Raw genomic sequence first — 14299 nt, forward strand, 5'->3', positions numbered from 1 at the left:
GTGAAAACTGAAGAATGAACTGATAAGAATGGAGAGTCTACACGCCTGGTTAACTATGTAAGCTTTCTACAGACCTGCATGACATGACATTGTTTTTTGTCTGTTTGTTTTTTGATTGTGTTCACATAGAGTTGCTACTCTCTATTTTATTTTATTTTTTAATTTTTTTTTTTCATGGATTAAAATTATTTCAATGTTTAGAATTTCTCTTTGGCAGATGAAGTCAAATCAAAGCATAGTTGTTCTTTTTTTGGTTGGTTTTTGAAAGGTCTCACTTCATTTTTAAACAGACAGCACCATCTACTGGACTTTGAATTGTAAGACATCACGTCGTGAAACTCGTGAAAAGTCGAAAGAAAAGTCGAAAACTTGTTTTGATGACGTACATTTATGAAACTTTAGGGGGAAAAAAGAAAGGAAAAATGTCTCGTGATGAAGTTAGTGTAGTTTGAGTCATTTATTTGTTACCGTTGTTGACACATTTAAAGTAATGCAAAACTTTTGGTTAGTAAATTCACTGTCAGACGATCACTTCAGAGGGTGCGGCTCATTTGAAATACTCATATAGAAACAAACACATTTTGTAAATTTGTGTTTCCTCCTCTTCCAGCGAGTTTTCTATTTGCAAGCAGGGGACATACAGGTTGTATCAACATGGTGTTTGTCTATGGACAAAGCAAGTGCGACAATTGTTTTTCTAGACGTTGTTGTCTTGTTTGCCAACTTATGGTCCATTTATGCGCAACGTTTCGCATAGAGCCGGACACAGATACGTGATCTGCGTTCAGTACAAGTTGTGATATATTTAACGGGGTCACTGACCATCACGTCCTACAACACTGTCTGCGCTTTTGTCTTTAGTGCAAAAGGTACTTTAACAATACTTCTTCCACAGTCCTTTGCGAGTTTGTTGTTGTTATAAACTTCTGACTCTGGGCCGCTCCGGTGGATATATTGCTGAACAGCAATACCGTAACGTAAAGGACGCATGGACGTATGTGATCAGTGACGGTAACAAAATGCAGATGAATATTTTTGAAGATGCCGTGTGTATTCTTCACATGATAGTCCAGTCTGTGATCTCCCATGAAATGCATTTGAACCCTCAAGGGCCGGTTTCCAGATCCTGGTCACTCAGTTATTTTACGTGGGCCTTCACGCATGTAACTTGTAACAGTGCTCTGAAAATGGCAATAGAAAGTGCACTAGTTTAACATAGTTTGCATTTACGGTTCAGTTCACGAAGAAAAAAAAAGCAAAGATCACAATGATGAGATTAAATAAAGTCAAAACCGGACCACATTAACAAATCTGTGTGACAGTTGAAAGCTTGAAGATGCAGCTCTAAGGTTTGTTTGATTGCTGTTTATTTGCCACCAAAAAAAAAACATTTATTATATGTTGCCTTGTTTGCTATTCATATTTTTTCCAGCAGCATATATTAGAGATAACCGGTACACTGGCTGAAGATCCGGTTCTGAGTAACACTTTAAGTTACTCGTTTAAACGCGTTAACTTGAAACCACAACTCTGTGAATATTGTGATTAAGATTTGCCTCCCTCTAGTGCTCAACCTGTAAAAGTGCAAACAGGAAAGCCATCTCAGGAGAACATGGTGAGGTCAGAGAACCATTTCTTCAGAACTTCCTCCTTGCCAAGTTCCCAGAGCATTTTAAGAACCCACTCCCCATTTTGGGCAGTTCTCAGCAGATACTCAGCATTGTCAGGGTATTTTCTCGCATTGTCACGACCATAAACCAACGACTGGCATAACCGGCCCAGCACCAGGAGATATAAGGAATCCTTCTCCTCCTCATTGAGCACCATGACGCTCTGCCAGCCAGCTAGAATCGCCCCTCCAACATCCAGGGGTCTGGGGTAGCTGAGCATGTGGTACATGATGGAGACGGCCACCTCAAATACGATGCAGCTTTTCCCGAGTCCAGCAAAGTCCAGGACTCCTGAAATGTTGTGGTGGCCATTGAGAGCCGGCGTGACAAGGATGTTTCGGTCATTTAAGTCATTATGAATGATCCCTGAGGATGACAGAAACCATAGATGGTAAGTCACATGATCGCATCACAAACTTGTCTCGACGAGACTAGACAAGACTAATGTGTCTTCTACTTTCATCAGTCGTCAAACTCACACCGACTCAAGGAGGCCCTGGTTTGCTCACCATTTGGAGGCGACTTTGGAGCAGAGCGGAGGTTTACCTGTGCTCCCTGTGTTTGTAGGGGGTTCCCTAGGGCCAGCTCGATCTCAAGGCAATTCGTTCATGTAGTATTTAATCTATTGAATGGTGCATGGGGTCACGAAAAACGCCTTTTTTTACGTTCTGAGGAACACAAAAAAATGAATGGGCCTCCAATGGCGGCTCATTCACATGCTACAACATCGTACTGTTGCAATTTACTTGAGCTTCTCCGACCCTCGTCACTCATTTCACTAGTTTGACTTCGATTTTGGTTCTTATTCACTCTCCCGTTCCTGAGTGCGCTCTGCTGTTTCAATTACAAATTCACAGAAAAAAGTGCAGACTCATAATATCTACGTGCATTATATTGGTTAAGTTATTATTATTATTATTATTATTATTTATTGGTTGAGACCGGGTTGTTAGGGCAGACTGCTACCGTCCACTGCTTCTGGTAACAACAAGCTAAGCACAGCTCCAGCCACCGTAAACCAGGCCTGAACAATAACGAATGATTGAATGTTGGGAGACATACAGGTTGAGTTTTTTAGCATCAGAGGATTATTAATAAACAAAAGTTTTGGGTTTTGTGGGAGTAATGTGGTTTTGCTATTGGTTTGAAAGCTATGCCTTTCCGTTCTTCGTTCTCCGTTCTCCAAATGTGAAGTCAGCCAAAACCGTTGGACAGCTGGAGTTAGTGGCTGTCACACATACTCTTCTCCACTTTTATTCAGACTATTACTATTATTAAATTATTAAAATAATATAATAATAAATGTATTATTATTATTATTACATTACTATTATGAAACCCGCCCAGACCACACTAACAAGAATAAGTGTTGTAGCGGGAGGCGACAACACAAGGCTACAATTCACTCACTACATGAGAGGAAACGGGTCACAGAAATACATTTTCTTGTCCATGAGGCTGCCCCTTCCTGGGTGACAACTATATCCTTCTTTTCTCCGAGGCCAGAAGTGGCCAAAGCCCTCGTAGAGCAAATCCCAGTCAGAGCGTGGAGCAGCTATGACATAGAACTTCCAGAAGTAGAGTCTTCATTTTCAAACCCAAATACACGACACCCACTCCAATTCCACTCAGTTTAGAAATTGCCTTTACCGTTTTCTATTGACAAACGGTTGCTTTTGTGTTCAACGTCTTTTTGGTCGAATGACTTACAGTTACAGACGACACCTCCCGATGTTCACACGTGTTGACATCACGATACATTGTCACAGTGATTAAAGGCTAACTATCAACTATCAAAGGTTCATTGGGACCTTTTGTTCACGGATGTCAACCCATACCTTACCATGAAGTGGTGACTGAGGGTTTCAGAGTCTTACAAAAATGGCAGAGAAGTCACAGTTCAGGTGTCCACTGCAAACTGGAAAGCCAACAATGTAAGACAGAGGTGGGCAATTAAATTTCCTGAAGGGCCACATTAGAAACTGTAAGTGTAACTGTTGAAAGAGACAGAGATGACTACAAAACATAATGGAAAAATTTCCAAAATATATACATAAAACTATAACAAGGACAGAGTTAACCTAAAAAAAATGAAATGTAACTAAGGATATTAAGAAGTGTAAATATGTCATGAAACCTATTAAAATATTTCATTTTATCTGCATTTAATTTGAATATAAAACAACTTTGGAGTAGACGTTCAAGATAAAAAGGCAATTTATTTCAAAATAAAGTTTCAGTATTACTTTGTATTTTGAGGAACATGGAAAAAAATGGCCAATGAAAATCTGGTGGCGGCGACTTAAAAGAGTAAGAACAAAAAGAAGGCAGAAAAATTAGGAGATTCGTCATAGTCTTAGTCTGACGGGCCACAAAAATACAGGAATCGGGCCACATATGGCCCCCAGGCCGCACTTTGCCCAGGTCTGATGTAAGACATGCAGTGATCGAGCTCCCATTGCCCCACTGAAACAAATGCATGCATGAACTGCACAAATAGACTTCTCGAGATGATTACCTTTCCGGAAGGTTCCAATTTTGGGGATCACATTTAGTTGAAATGCTTTGATGACACCCAAGATGACTTCCTGTAGATGACCTTCATCCACCACTGTAAGGAAGTCTTGCACCGCAGCCATGTTCAGCATGTTCCAGGGATCTTCAGAAAAGTCTAAGGCATCAGAATCGGGCAGATCCAGCTGGAAATGTAAAGGTTAATAGAGTTTAGGACATAGGTTTAGTCAACAGATTAAAACTGTTCTGATGCACTTCCTCAAAGGATAAGTATCAAGACAGAGATGCGTTTTGAGTTCAGGGGATTAAGTGAGTCAGCATACCTGTTGGAAAGTCTGGTTCAGCGAGGCGATGAACTTGCCCACTTGGTAAAGATCCTGAAGCGTGACCTGAGAGTCGTAGATGCTTTTCCCAGGTAGAAAGGTCATCAGCCTCACACAGAAGGTCAGAGCACCTTGGCCACAGTCTGGAGGGCAAAACGATTTTTTTTTTTTCAATAAACTAAGGAGACACCAGGGAGAAATTTAAAATCTCTGCGGCGATCAAATTCAAATGAGCTCAAATATACAGCAGGTGGCAGTAGCGAGTAACCGAACACATGTGTACTGTACATACCAACACACACTTTCTTTCAAATACAAAATAAATAGTTCAGAACTACTTGTACTGTACAACAGTACAGCAGTGTTCATGCCACTTTTAAACTTCTACTCTGTTGTTATGATTCAACCGCACTATTTCTCAGACAAATAAAGGACCACAGCCATCTAACCGTCTCCAGATACAACTTCCCTGGGGACGATCAATTTCACTTCCACAAATTCAATTCATGGCAGTCACTATTGGACTCTAAAGATAAAGACGATGCTTTCAGAATGTTCAAATCCTACCTAAGCCTTCAACGCTGTTCTGTCACACTACTGCCGATTCTACAGGGACTTTCCTGATGTGGCAGGCTTCAGCCTGTTCAAAAACCCTGGCGGCACTTGCTGTACGTTGGAGGAGGTCCAGAAAGAAGCGTTACCTATCTCCTCCATGCTCATGAGCGTCCCGGCAGTGGTGGGCAGCACCTGTTGAACTGGAATGCCACGCTTGCCCAGACAGAGCGTGGTGAAGATTTGGATCTGTAGATGGGCGCCATTCTTACTCTCCTCCGCGTTCATTACCTTCAGAACAAATTTGGAGCCCTCTCTGCTCACCACCAGAAAGTTCTGGTCCAGATAGCTGGGGAGGGACGACATCTGGGATGGTGTGATTCCATAGAGACGGTGCACCAGAGCGTTGGCCTCCTCCATGGAGAGCTTTGGTCTGGGATCCATAGATTTTTCTGGATGTAAAATGAGGCACAATCGACCGGCTTAAGGATTTAGTTAAGGTCTTTTCACTCAAATAACTGTTCCACAAGGAAGGAAAGACAACATTTGAACAGTTAACCTGCCGCAGTACAACACACACCCAAAGAGCACCTCAGGCTATAAACACTGCAGTTGTCCTGACAAAGAAATGGGTTTTAATTGAGGCATTAAAGATAAGAAAAATGAGTCAACTCAACTGTCGGAGCTGTACAACTATAAAAACAGGATGCAAGTACAGTACTTACCCAAGGTGGAGAGGAGAGTGACAACCGCAGCCTTCACAGTCTCTTATGTGAGGACATACTAGTCACTCAACATTCCTGCTTCCCAACTTCAGACGCCTCGATATGTTTTCCACCCACCGTTTAAGACACAGCAGAGTCGTGATATCTGCCATGTACCGGGGCACCAAGTGCAGGAGAGATAGTTCTAATTTATTTACTTATCATAGCTCTGTTTGCATTATGAAAACGGTTCAAGCTACTCTGTTTTGACGAAACTACCTCCCTCCAGTTTATAGAACACCGTGTGCAGACTGTGTTTCTCTCAGATTCTCGTTTTGTTTTTGCATTCCCTCTTGCTGTGGAGTCTACCCTTCCTTCAGTCAGGTCTGAGGTGAATTGAGTGTGTGCTCACTGAGACCTCAACAAAGAGAGTATCAACTCAATTCTATTGGACTTGTACTCTCATTTAGTTTGCAAAGATGATCACAAAATATTCAAATCAACAACTGTTGACTGTCTATTGTAAAAGGCAACCAATGTCAGTCTATGACCAGAACAGGAGGTACATACAGTCAGAAAAAAAACATGCAACTTTGAGGGTTTCAAATTGACAGTCAATATTCACCAAACTTAAACATTACTTCTAAACCGCACCTGACCTCACAAACTAGTGAATAGTGAAGTGTAATGGCAAGAGATAATAAAATACACAGACGCAGATTTCAGACCTTAGAAACAAAATATCTGTGATAACATGTTTCATAAAACCTTGTGAAGTATTTCATGTTCTTGTAATGCAGATATTCAGGTTTTTTGTTTGATGGTTTTGTACTTTTGGGCACCAGAAACACTTGTCAATATCGAAATATTACCATCAACCACCTGCTATATTGTTTATAGACTTGGTGAATAAAGCTGTTCTGAGTCAAACCTCTGCTAAATGATTTGCCTCCCTCTAGTGCTCACCAGTAAAAGTGCAAACAGGAAAGCCATCTCAGGAGAACATGGTGAGGTCAGAGAGCCATTTCTTCAGAACTTCCTCCTTGCCAAGTTCCCAGAGCATTTTAAGAAGCCACTCCCCATTTTGGGCAGTTCTCAGCAGATACTCAGCATTGTAGGGGTGTTTTTTCACGTTGTCACGACCATAAACCAACGACTGGCATAAGCGGCCCAGCACCAGGAGATACAAGGAATCCTTCTCCTCCTCATTGAGGACCATGACGCTCTGCCAGCCAGCTAGAATCGCCCCTCCAACATCCAGGGGTCTGGGGTAGCTGAGCATGTGGTACATGATGGAGACGGCCACCTCAAATACGATGCAGCTTGTTTTCATAAGAGCAAAGTCCAGGACTCCCGAAATGTTGTGGTGGCCATTGAGAGCCGGCGTGACAAGGATGTTCTGGTCACTTAAGTCGTTGTGAATGACCCCTGAAGGAGACAGAAATCTGGGTTTTCAACCATTACGTAGAAACATTTTGTTTAAGAAAAAATGCTCATCAAAATAAAGGCAAACATAGGAATGAAGAATGATGTCTCTGACACTGAGATTAGAAGAGGTTGGAGCAAGCCAAAAAATGTTGCTCTGAATACTTGGGTGTGACCCGCAAAAATAAAAAAATGCTGTGTGGGAGAATTTAACAACACTCTGGGAAATAAAAAGACATTGTTCATTGTTAAACTTTGGGCCAAAAATGCATCACAGCAGACTGACTTGAACTATCTGCATCTGGAGGACAATTAAACAGCAAACCGTCCCCGAAAGTAGATCCATGCTTTGACGGTGTATTTTTTTGTGTGTGTTTGTTGTGAAGTAAAGTTGTACAAAAGCTTACAATTATTGTGTTGATGCAAAATAAACAATATTTTGTTCCTAAAATGTGTCTGTTTCTATCACACATTCATTGATGATACCATGACGTCACGGATTTATATTTGATCCAGAAAGAGATTTGTCAAGGTCATTACCTTTACGGAAGCTTCCAACTTTGGGCAGCACGTCTTCTTGAAAGGCTTTGACGACACTCAAAATGACTTCCTGCAGAGGATCTCCATCCATGACTGACAGGAAGTCTTGCACCTTAGCTACGTTCAGCATGTTCCAGCGATCATTGGAAAGGCAATGTAAGGCATCAGGCTGGGGCAGATCTAGCTGTAAATATAAAGTTAATAGAGTTTAAACTACTGTGATGCACTTCTTTCAAAGAGAGGCATCAAAACTGAGAAAGGATTCAACACTTTGATCAACTTTATCATCAATAATATTTTTAAAAAAGAAATTAAATAAATAAATAAAAGCACCTGTTGGAAAGTCTGGTTCAGCGAGGCGATGAACTTGCCCACTTGGTAAAGATCCTGAAGCGTGACCTGAGAGTCGTAGATGCTTTTCCCAGGTAGAAAGGTCATCAGCCTCACACAGAAGGTCAGAGCACCATGGCCACAGTCTGGAGGGAAAAAATAAAGAAAAAATGTTTTCATTTTCATCCAGTGTTATCACCCCATGTTTATTGTGTCTTTACAATTAGATGAATATTTGCAATTAATGGAGTGCTTCATGATTAACATGCAAAACAATGCTTTCTGGAACTGGAAATGCAGGTGTGACCAAGAAAGGGAAAAAGTGCTGAATGTAACAAGTGCTGTTACTGGTGATGGTTCAGGGGAACTATCAACTCCCAGAAATAAAAAAGTCATTGTTGAACATCAAGCTCAGTGCCAAAAAAACACGTCACAGCCCACAGACATAAACTCTCTGCAAGTGGGCAGCAGCAGTCCAGCTGTCACATCACTGTCATGGATGTTGGGGACACCACACTGTATCGATCCAGGAATTAGATCCAGTCACACTGCAGGTAAAATAAGCCTGCTGGGTGTTTCAGAAACTTCAGTTGGATTTGAATTACAGCTTCGTTAACTCCTAAAACACTTGTGAGCAAGTGGGTTTGTGCATCAGGTGGTTTGGAGCTACAAGTCAAGTAAAAATCACTCGGATTCAAAGAAGCCAAATATCAGGAGAAGGTTTAGTAATGTGTCCAAACACTGCCTTAAATGAGCAGTGAGACATTTTACAGCACGAGGATTGTACCTCTACGTGTCCAATGAAAATACAAGTGAATAATACATGAGCAAATACAGTCAGAGGTTGTCAATTATAATATAATATAATAAGTAATAATACGTTTGACATATACAAATCACCTTCGACACCTTTCTGTCCAACTATAGCTGAGTTACAGAACAGGTTCTTCCCTGGTGTGACAGGCTTCAGCCTGTTTTAAAACCCTGGAGGCAGTGAAGACGGAGGAGGTCCAGACAGAAGCGTTACCTATCTCCTCCATGCTCATGAGCGTCCCAGCAGTGGTGGGCAGCACCTTTTGAACTGGAATCCCACGCTCACCCAGAAAGGCCAAAGTGAGGTTTTGGATCTGTAGATGGGCGCCATTCTTGCTCTCCTCTGCGCTCATTATCTTCAGGACAAATTTGGAACCCTCTGGGCTCATCACCAGAAAGTTCTGATCCAGATAGCTGGGGAGGGACGACATCTGGGATGGTGTGATTCCATAGAGACGGCGAATCAGAGCATTGGCCTCCTCCATGGAGAGCTTTGGTTTGGGATCCACAGCTTTTTCTGGAGGTAAAATGAGACACCATCAACCAGTTAATTCAAATGAAAGTATTCCAAAGAAAGAAAACATTTACATAGTTAACAAGCCACAGTCGTTTCACTTGTGAGCACACACCCATGAAACTCCTGAGGCTCGTAACACTAAAATTAAAGGCATATGTTGGTCAGATGAAAACAGGCATTGAAGCACAGTAAACAACAATTTCCAATAGATTTTGCCGACACATATTGAGTCAACTCCACAACTGGCAGAGCTGTATAACTATAAAACAGGATGTAAGTACAGTACTTACCCATGGTGGAGAGGAGAGTGACACCAGCAGACGTCACTGTCTTTCTGCGGAAAAACCAGTGACTCAACGTTCCTGCTTCCCAACGCCTCTGTGTGGTTGCCACCCGTCCTTGGCAATACATCAGAGTCATAATATCTAAAGAGGGCATGTACCCAGAGCACCAGGTGAGGCGGAGATGGTTCTAATTTATTGTCAGGGCATATTTTAATTTATGTTCAGTATCATACATGTATGTAATGTCATTACAATAAATAATAACAAGGGACTTTGACACTTCTGAAGTAGAACTTTTACAATGTAAGTTCAAGAAAAATGTACCCTGAACTTGATCAACGAGAATTTCATGCTTAAAACATGCAACAATTTTGCTTTCCAGTAGGTGGCGCTCTCAGTTTAACCTTAATGTGAGGTTTTGTTTCGTTGTTTAAATCCTCAGATTTTACAACAGAGAGTGTCATCTAGTGGTCTCTGAAAATGAGGGCAAGGTTTCATAAAGCCTCACAAGACCATCGCTAAGTGAGGAGCCGCCTGAACATGGGCATTGGGGGAAGGATGGAGATGAATTGTGGATTTGTTCAAGATGAGGCCCCTGCATCACAAAAGGGGCCAAAATTAAAATTTTGCCTCCCTCTAGTGCTCACCAGTAAAAGTGCAAACAGGAAAGCCATCTCAGGAGAACATGGTGAGGTCAGAGAACCATTTCTTCAGAACTTCCTCCTTGCCAAGTTCCCAGAGCATTTTAAGAACCCACTCCCCATTTTGGGCAGTTCTCAGCAGATACTCAGCATTGTAGGGGTGTTTTTTCACGTTGTCACGACCATAAACCAACGACTGGCATAAGCGGCCCAGCACCAGGAGATACAAGGAATCCTTCTCCTCCTCATTGAGGACCATGACGCTCTGCCAGCCAGCTAGAATCGCCCCTCCAACATCCAGGGGTCTGGGGTAGCTGAGCATGTGGTACATGATGGAGACGGCCACCTCAAACACGATGCAGCTTGTTTTCATAAGAGCAAAGTCCAGGACTCCCGAAATGTTGTGGTGGCCATTGAGAGCCGGCGTGACAAGGATGTTCTGGTCACTTAAGTCGTTGTGAATGATCCCTGTAGAAGACAGAAACATCAGAAGGTGGGTATCACCTAGATTACCGTCCGTTACGGTTCATATATTCTGCGATGGGGTGCAACTATTCTGCCTTTTTACTTCAGTCAGAGTGGCCAGACTCACACAGGTGTAGAGGTGCAGCAGGGACAGACTCCAGCCTCCAGCAACCACCGTTGAAAGGTGCGGGGCAGGCTGGGTGTGGCCCAAGAAGCTTGAGTCAACCAACATCACTTTGAGTTACGATCTGAATTAATTTACAAGTGAAACCCAAATAGATCACACACTTTGAAAGCTGGTTTCTCCGAGTCCAGGAGTGGGCAAACCTGTCCTGAACGGGCCCGGGTGGTGCACATTTGTGTTCCAGTCAAAAAAGCACACACAGTTTGACACATGAGGCCTGAAACCAGCAGCACCAGAATGATAATGAACAGATCATGGTCTTCAGACATCAGATTGGTGGAAAACATGTCCTTTGGATTGGTTGGAACAGAAGCCTGCACCGAACTACGACCCACTGTGAACCAGGTTGCCCACCCCTGCTCTAGTCAAAGACATAATTTAAGGCATTTTGAGATGACAGCGCCATCTACTGTCTCCATAAAAAGGGGGAAATGCTTTATGACTTGCTTTTCTGTTACCACTAAAATCTGCTCTGAACATTTCCAATCCGTCGTGTTTCTGACGATACGAACATTTGCTTGGCCTGACAGCGACTTCGGGCGACACCTCTCCGGCCCTGGTGCTCCAATGGACATGTGGACATCCTATTTTGGGTTGCATTGCCACAGTAATTCAGCTTTACTGGGGCCTTCGGTCCAGACGTGTCAACCATTACACTACCTTCGAGAAGTTGTGGCACATTGCAATTTAACCTCAACATTCCACTGACAAATGAAGTCATAAACGTAAGTAACACATTTTATAAATACATATTTTTACTCTTTATAATCTCAGTAAAATGACAATTTCAAACAAAATCTCGTGTCTGAGTGCGACCACAAAGCAAGACAAACTGGAACTACAGGAGGCCAAGTTTCACAGATGGGGAGTGGTTTCTACGACCGACTGTTCACTCAACGTGTGTGGTTTTTAATGGTGTGGTTTTCTACGGTACAGAAACTATGATCTCAGATTCAAGACACTAGAGTGACGTAAAAGTACGGAAGCTGATGATTATGAAATTCTGTGTTTCTATCACAACATTCAAAGCTTCGTGTGGCAGGTACAATATCGTCATTTTATGCGACTAATCGAGATGAACTGACCACAGTGTCTCATGGAGTCACATGGATTTGTATTCGATCAAGAAACAGATTTCAAAAGATTACCTTTACGGAAGCTTCCGACTTTGGGCAGCACGTCTTCTTGAAAGGCTTTGACGACACCCAAGATGACTTCCTGTAGAGGATCTCCATCCATGACCGACAGGAAGTCTTGCACCTTAGCTACGTTCAGCAAGTTCCAGGGATCGTTGGAAAGATCTAAGGCATCAGAATTGGCCAGATCGAGCTGGAAATATAAAGGTGAATGGACGGCTGAGTGAATAGATTTTGTTTCATAATAATAAAAATATATAATTTAATGTGATGCACGTCTGTCAAAGAAAAACATTAAAACAGATTTAAGACTTTATGGACTTAGAGTGTGAAAAAAAATAATTAAGTACCTGTTGGAAAGTCTGGTTCAGCGAGGCGATGAACTTGCCCACTTGGTAAAGATCCTGAAGCGTGACCTGAGAGTCGTAGATGCTTTTCCCAGGTAGAAAGGTCATCAGCCTCACACAGAAGGTCAGAGCACCATGGCCACAGTCTGGAGGGAAAAAAATAAAGAAAAAATGTTTTCATTTTCATCCAGTGTTATCACCCCATGTTTACTGTGTCTTTACAATGAGATGAATATTTGCGATTAATGGAGTGCTTCATGATTAACATGCAAAAAAATGTTTTCTGGAACTGGAAATGCGGATGTGACCAAGAAAGGGAAAAATGCTGAATGTAACAAGTGCTGTTACTGGTGATGGTTCAGGGGAACTATCAACTCCCAGAAATATAAAAGTCATTGTTGAACATCAAACTCAGTGCCAAAAAACACGTCACAGCCCACAGACATAAACTCTCTGCAAGTGGGCAGCAGCAGTCCAGCTGTCACTCATGGATGTTGGGGACACCACACTGTATCGATCCAGGAATTAGATCCAGTCACACTGCAGGTAAAATAAGCCTGCTGGGTGTTTCAGAAACTTCCGTTGAATTTGAATTACAAATAACTACTAAAACACTTGTGCGAGAACTGGGTTTGTGCATCAGGTGGTTTGGAGCTGCAAGTCAAGTAAAAATCACTAGCATTCAAAGAAGCAAAAGATCAGGATATGGTTTAGTAATGTGTCCAAACACTGCCTTAAATGAGCAGTGAGACATTTTACAGCACGAGGATTGTACCTCTACGTGTCCAACGAAAATACAAGTGAATAATACATGAGCAAATACAGTCAGAGGTTGTCAATTATAATATAATAAGTAATAATACGTTTGCCATGTACAAATCACCTTCGACACCTTTCTGTCCAACTATAGCTGAGTTACAGAACAGGTTCTTCCCTGGTGTGACAGGCTTCAGCCTGTTTTAAACCCTGGAGGCAGTGAAGATGGAGGAGGTCCAGACAGAAGCGTTACCTATCTCCTCCATGCTCATGAGCGTCCCAGCAGTGGTGGGCAGCACCTTTTGAACTGGAATCCCACGCTCACCCAGAAAGGCCAAAGTGAGGTTTTGGATCTCTAGATGGGCGTCTTTCTTGCTCTCCTCTGCGCTCATTATCTTCAGGACAAATTTGGAACCCTCTGGGCTCACCACCAGAAAGTTCTGATCCAGATAGCTGGGGAGGGACGACATCTGGGATGGTGTGAATCCATAGAGACGGTGCGCCAGAGCGTTGGCCTCCTCCATGGAGAGATTTGGTTTGGGATCCACAGCTTTTTCTGGACGTAAAATGAGACCCCATCAAGCGGGTAAGGGGTTTAGTGGCGCACTTTTCACCCAAACAACAGTTTCACAAAGAAAGAAAGCAAAGTTTACACACATCATACAGTCTCCTAGTCTGCACAAACCCAGAAAACATCTGAGGCTATAAACATTCAAATTTAGACCAGATGTTGCGAAGAAGAAAACAGGAATTAAAGAGAAGAGAGATGAATTTCTGAGCTCCACACTAGAGAGCGCAAAATAAACCTATAAAAAGTGCAGGATGTTGAAGTACTTACCCATGGTGGGGACCTGACCGTCTCTCGACTGAGCACTGAGCCGGTGTGAGATCATACTAGTCACACAACATTCCTACATCCACTCAGCCCTTCACCCCCAGCTCGTCCCATTTGACGGAGGAGAGAACTGCCTCCCCGCCACGTTGGGAAGAAAACTGCCCATGAAGTTACAGTGAGGTAACCACTATTTCCCATGCAGCTGTTTGATTGCATTTTGGAGGTTGCGCTCATTTTCATCGCAGGCAATGGTTTCAAACATT

The 14299-nt window shown here is 42.6% G+C and overlaps 3 protein-coding genes across 3 annotated transcripts; all 3 read right to left on the bottom strand.

Moving 5' to 3' along the window:
• Positions 1–1455: 1455 nt before the first annotated feature.
• Positions 1456–5506, bottom strand: LOC128752324 (hydroxylysine kinase-like). Its single transcript, XM_053853426.1, has 4 exons — positions 5209–5506; positions 4508–4650; positions 4189–4369; positions 1456–2036 (listed from the first exon to the last, which is right to left on the bottom strand). The coding sequence occupies exons 1-4, from the start codon at positions 5501–5503 to the stop codon at positions 1603–1605; spliced, it is 1053 nt and encodes a 350-aa protein (XP_053709401.1). The 5' UTR covers positions 5504–5506; the 3' UTR covers positions 1456–1602.
• A 1251-nt stretch (positions 5507–6757) lies between these two features.
• Positions 6758–9682, bottom strand: LOC128752759 (hydroxylysine kinase-like). The gene is made up of 5 exons (XM_053854360.1): positions 9679–9682; positions 9086–9388; positions 8062–8204; positions 7729–7912; positions 6758–7191 (listed from the first exon to the last, which is right to left on the bottom strand). Exons 1-5 carry the CDS (start codon positions 9680–9682, stop codon positions 6758–6760), a joined length of 1068 nt encoding a protein of 355 aa, XP_053710335.1.
• Positions 9683–10347: 665 nt separating this feature from the next.
• On the bottom strand, positions 10348–14062 carry LOC128752763 (hydroxylysine kinase-like). The gene is made up of 5 exons (XM_053854370.1): positions 14040–14062; positions 13455–13757; positions 12449–12591; positions 12111–12291; positions 10348–10781 (listed from the first exon to the last, which is right to left on the bottom strand). The coding sequence occupies exons 1-5, from the start codon at positions 14041–14043 to the stop codon at positions 10348–10350; spliced, it is 1065 nt and encodes a 354-aa protein (XP_053710345.1). The 5' UTR covers positions 14044–14062.
• Positions 14063–14299: the final 237 nt, after the last annotated feature.

This window comes from Synchiropus splendidus, chromosome 1, assembly GCF_027744825.2.
Source record: "Synchiropus splendidus isolate RoL2022-P1 chromosome 1, RoL_Sspl_1.0, whole genome shotgun sequence".
Taxonomy (NCBI): domain Eukaryota; kingdom Metazoa; phylum Chordata; class Actinopteri; order Syngnathiformes; family Callionymidae; genus Synchiropus; species Synchiropus splendidus.

Coding starts and splice junctions, on each gene's coding strand:
- LOC128752324 (XM_053853426.1), bottom strand. CDS start 5,503: ATGGATCCCAGACCAAAGCTCTCCATGGAGGAGGCCAACGCTCTGGTG. Junction 4,651..5,208: donor CATGAGCATGGAGGAGATAG/GTAACGCTTCTT, acceptor TTTGCCCTCCAG/ACTGTGGCCAAGGTGCTCTG. Junction 4,370..4,507: donor TGAACCAGACTTTCCAACAG/GTATGCTGACTC, acceptor TTACATTTCCAG/CTGGATCTGCCCGATTCTGA.
- LOC128752759 (XM_053854360.1), bottom strand. Junction 7,913..8,061: donor TGAACCAGACTTTCCAACAG/GTGCTTTTATTT, acceptor TTATATTTACAG/CTAGATCTGCCCCAGCCTGA. Junction 7,192..7,728: donor AGTTGGAAGCTTCCGTAAAG/GTAATGACCTTG, acceptor TGTCTCCTTCAG/GGGTCATTCACAACGACTTA.
- LOC128752763 (XM_053854370.1), bottom strand. Junction 12,292..12,448: donor TGAACCAGACTTTCCAACAG/GTACTTAATTAT, acceptor TTATATTTCCAG/CTCGATCTGGCCAATTCTGA. Junction 10,782..12,110: donor AGTCGGAAGCTTCCGTAAAG/GTAATCTTTTGA, acceptor TGTCTTCTACAG/GGATCATTCACAACGACTTA.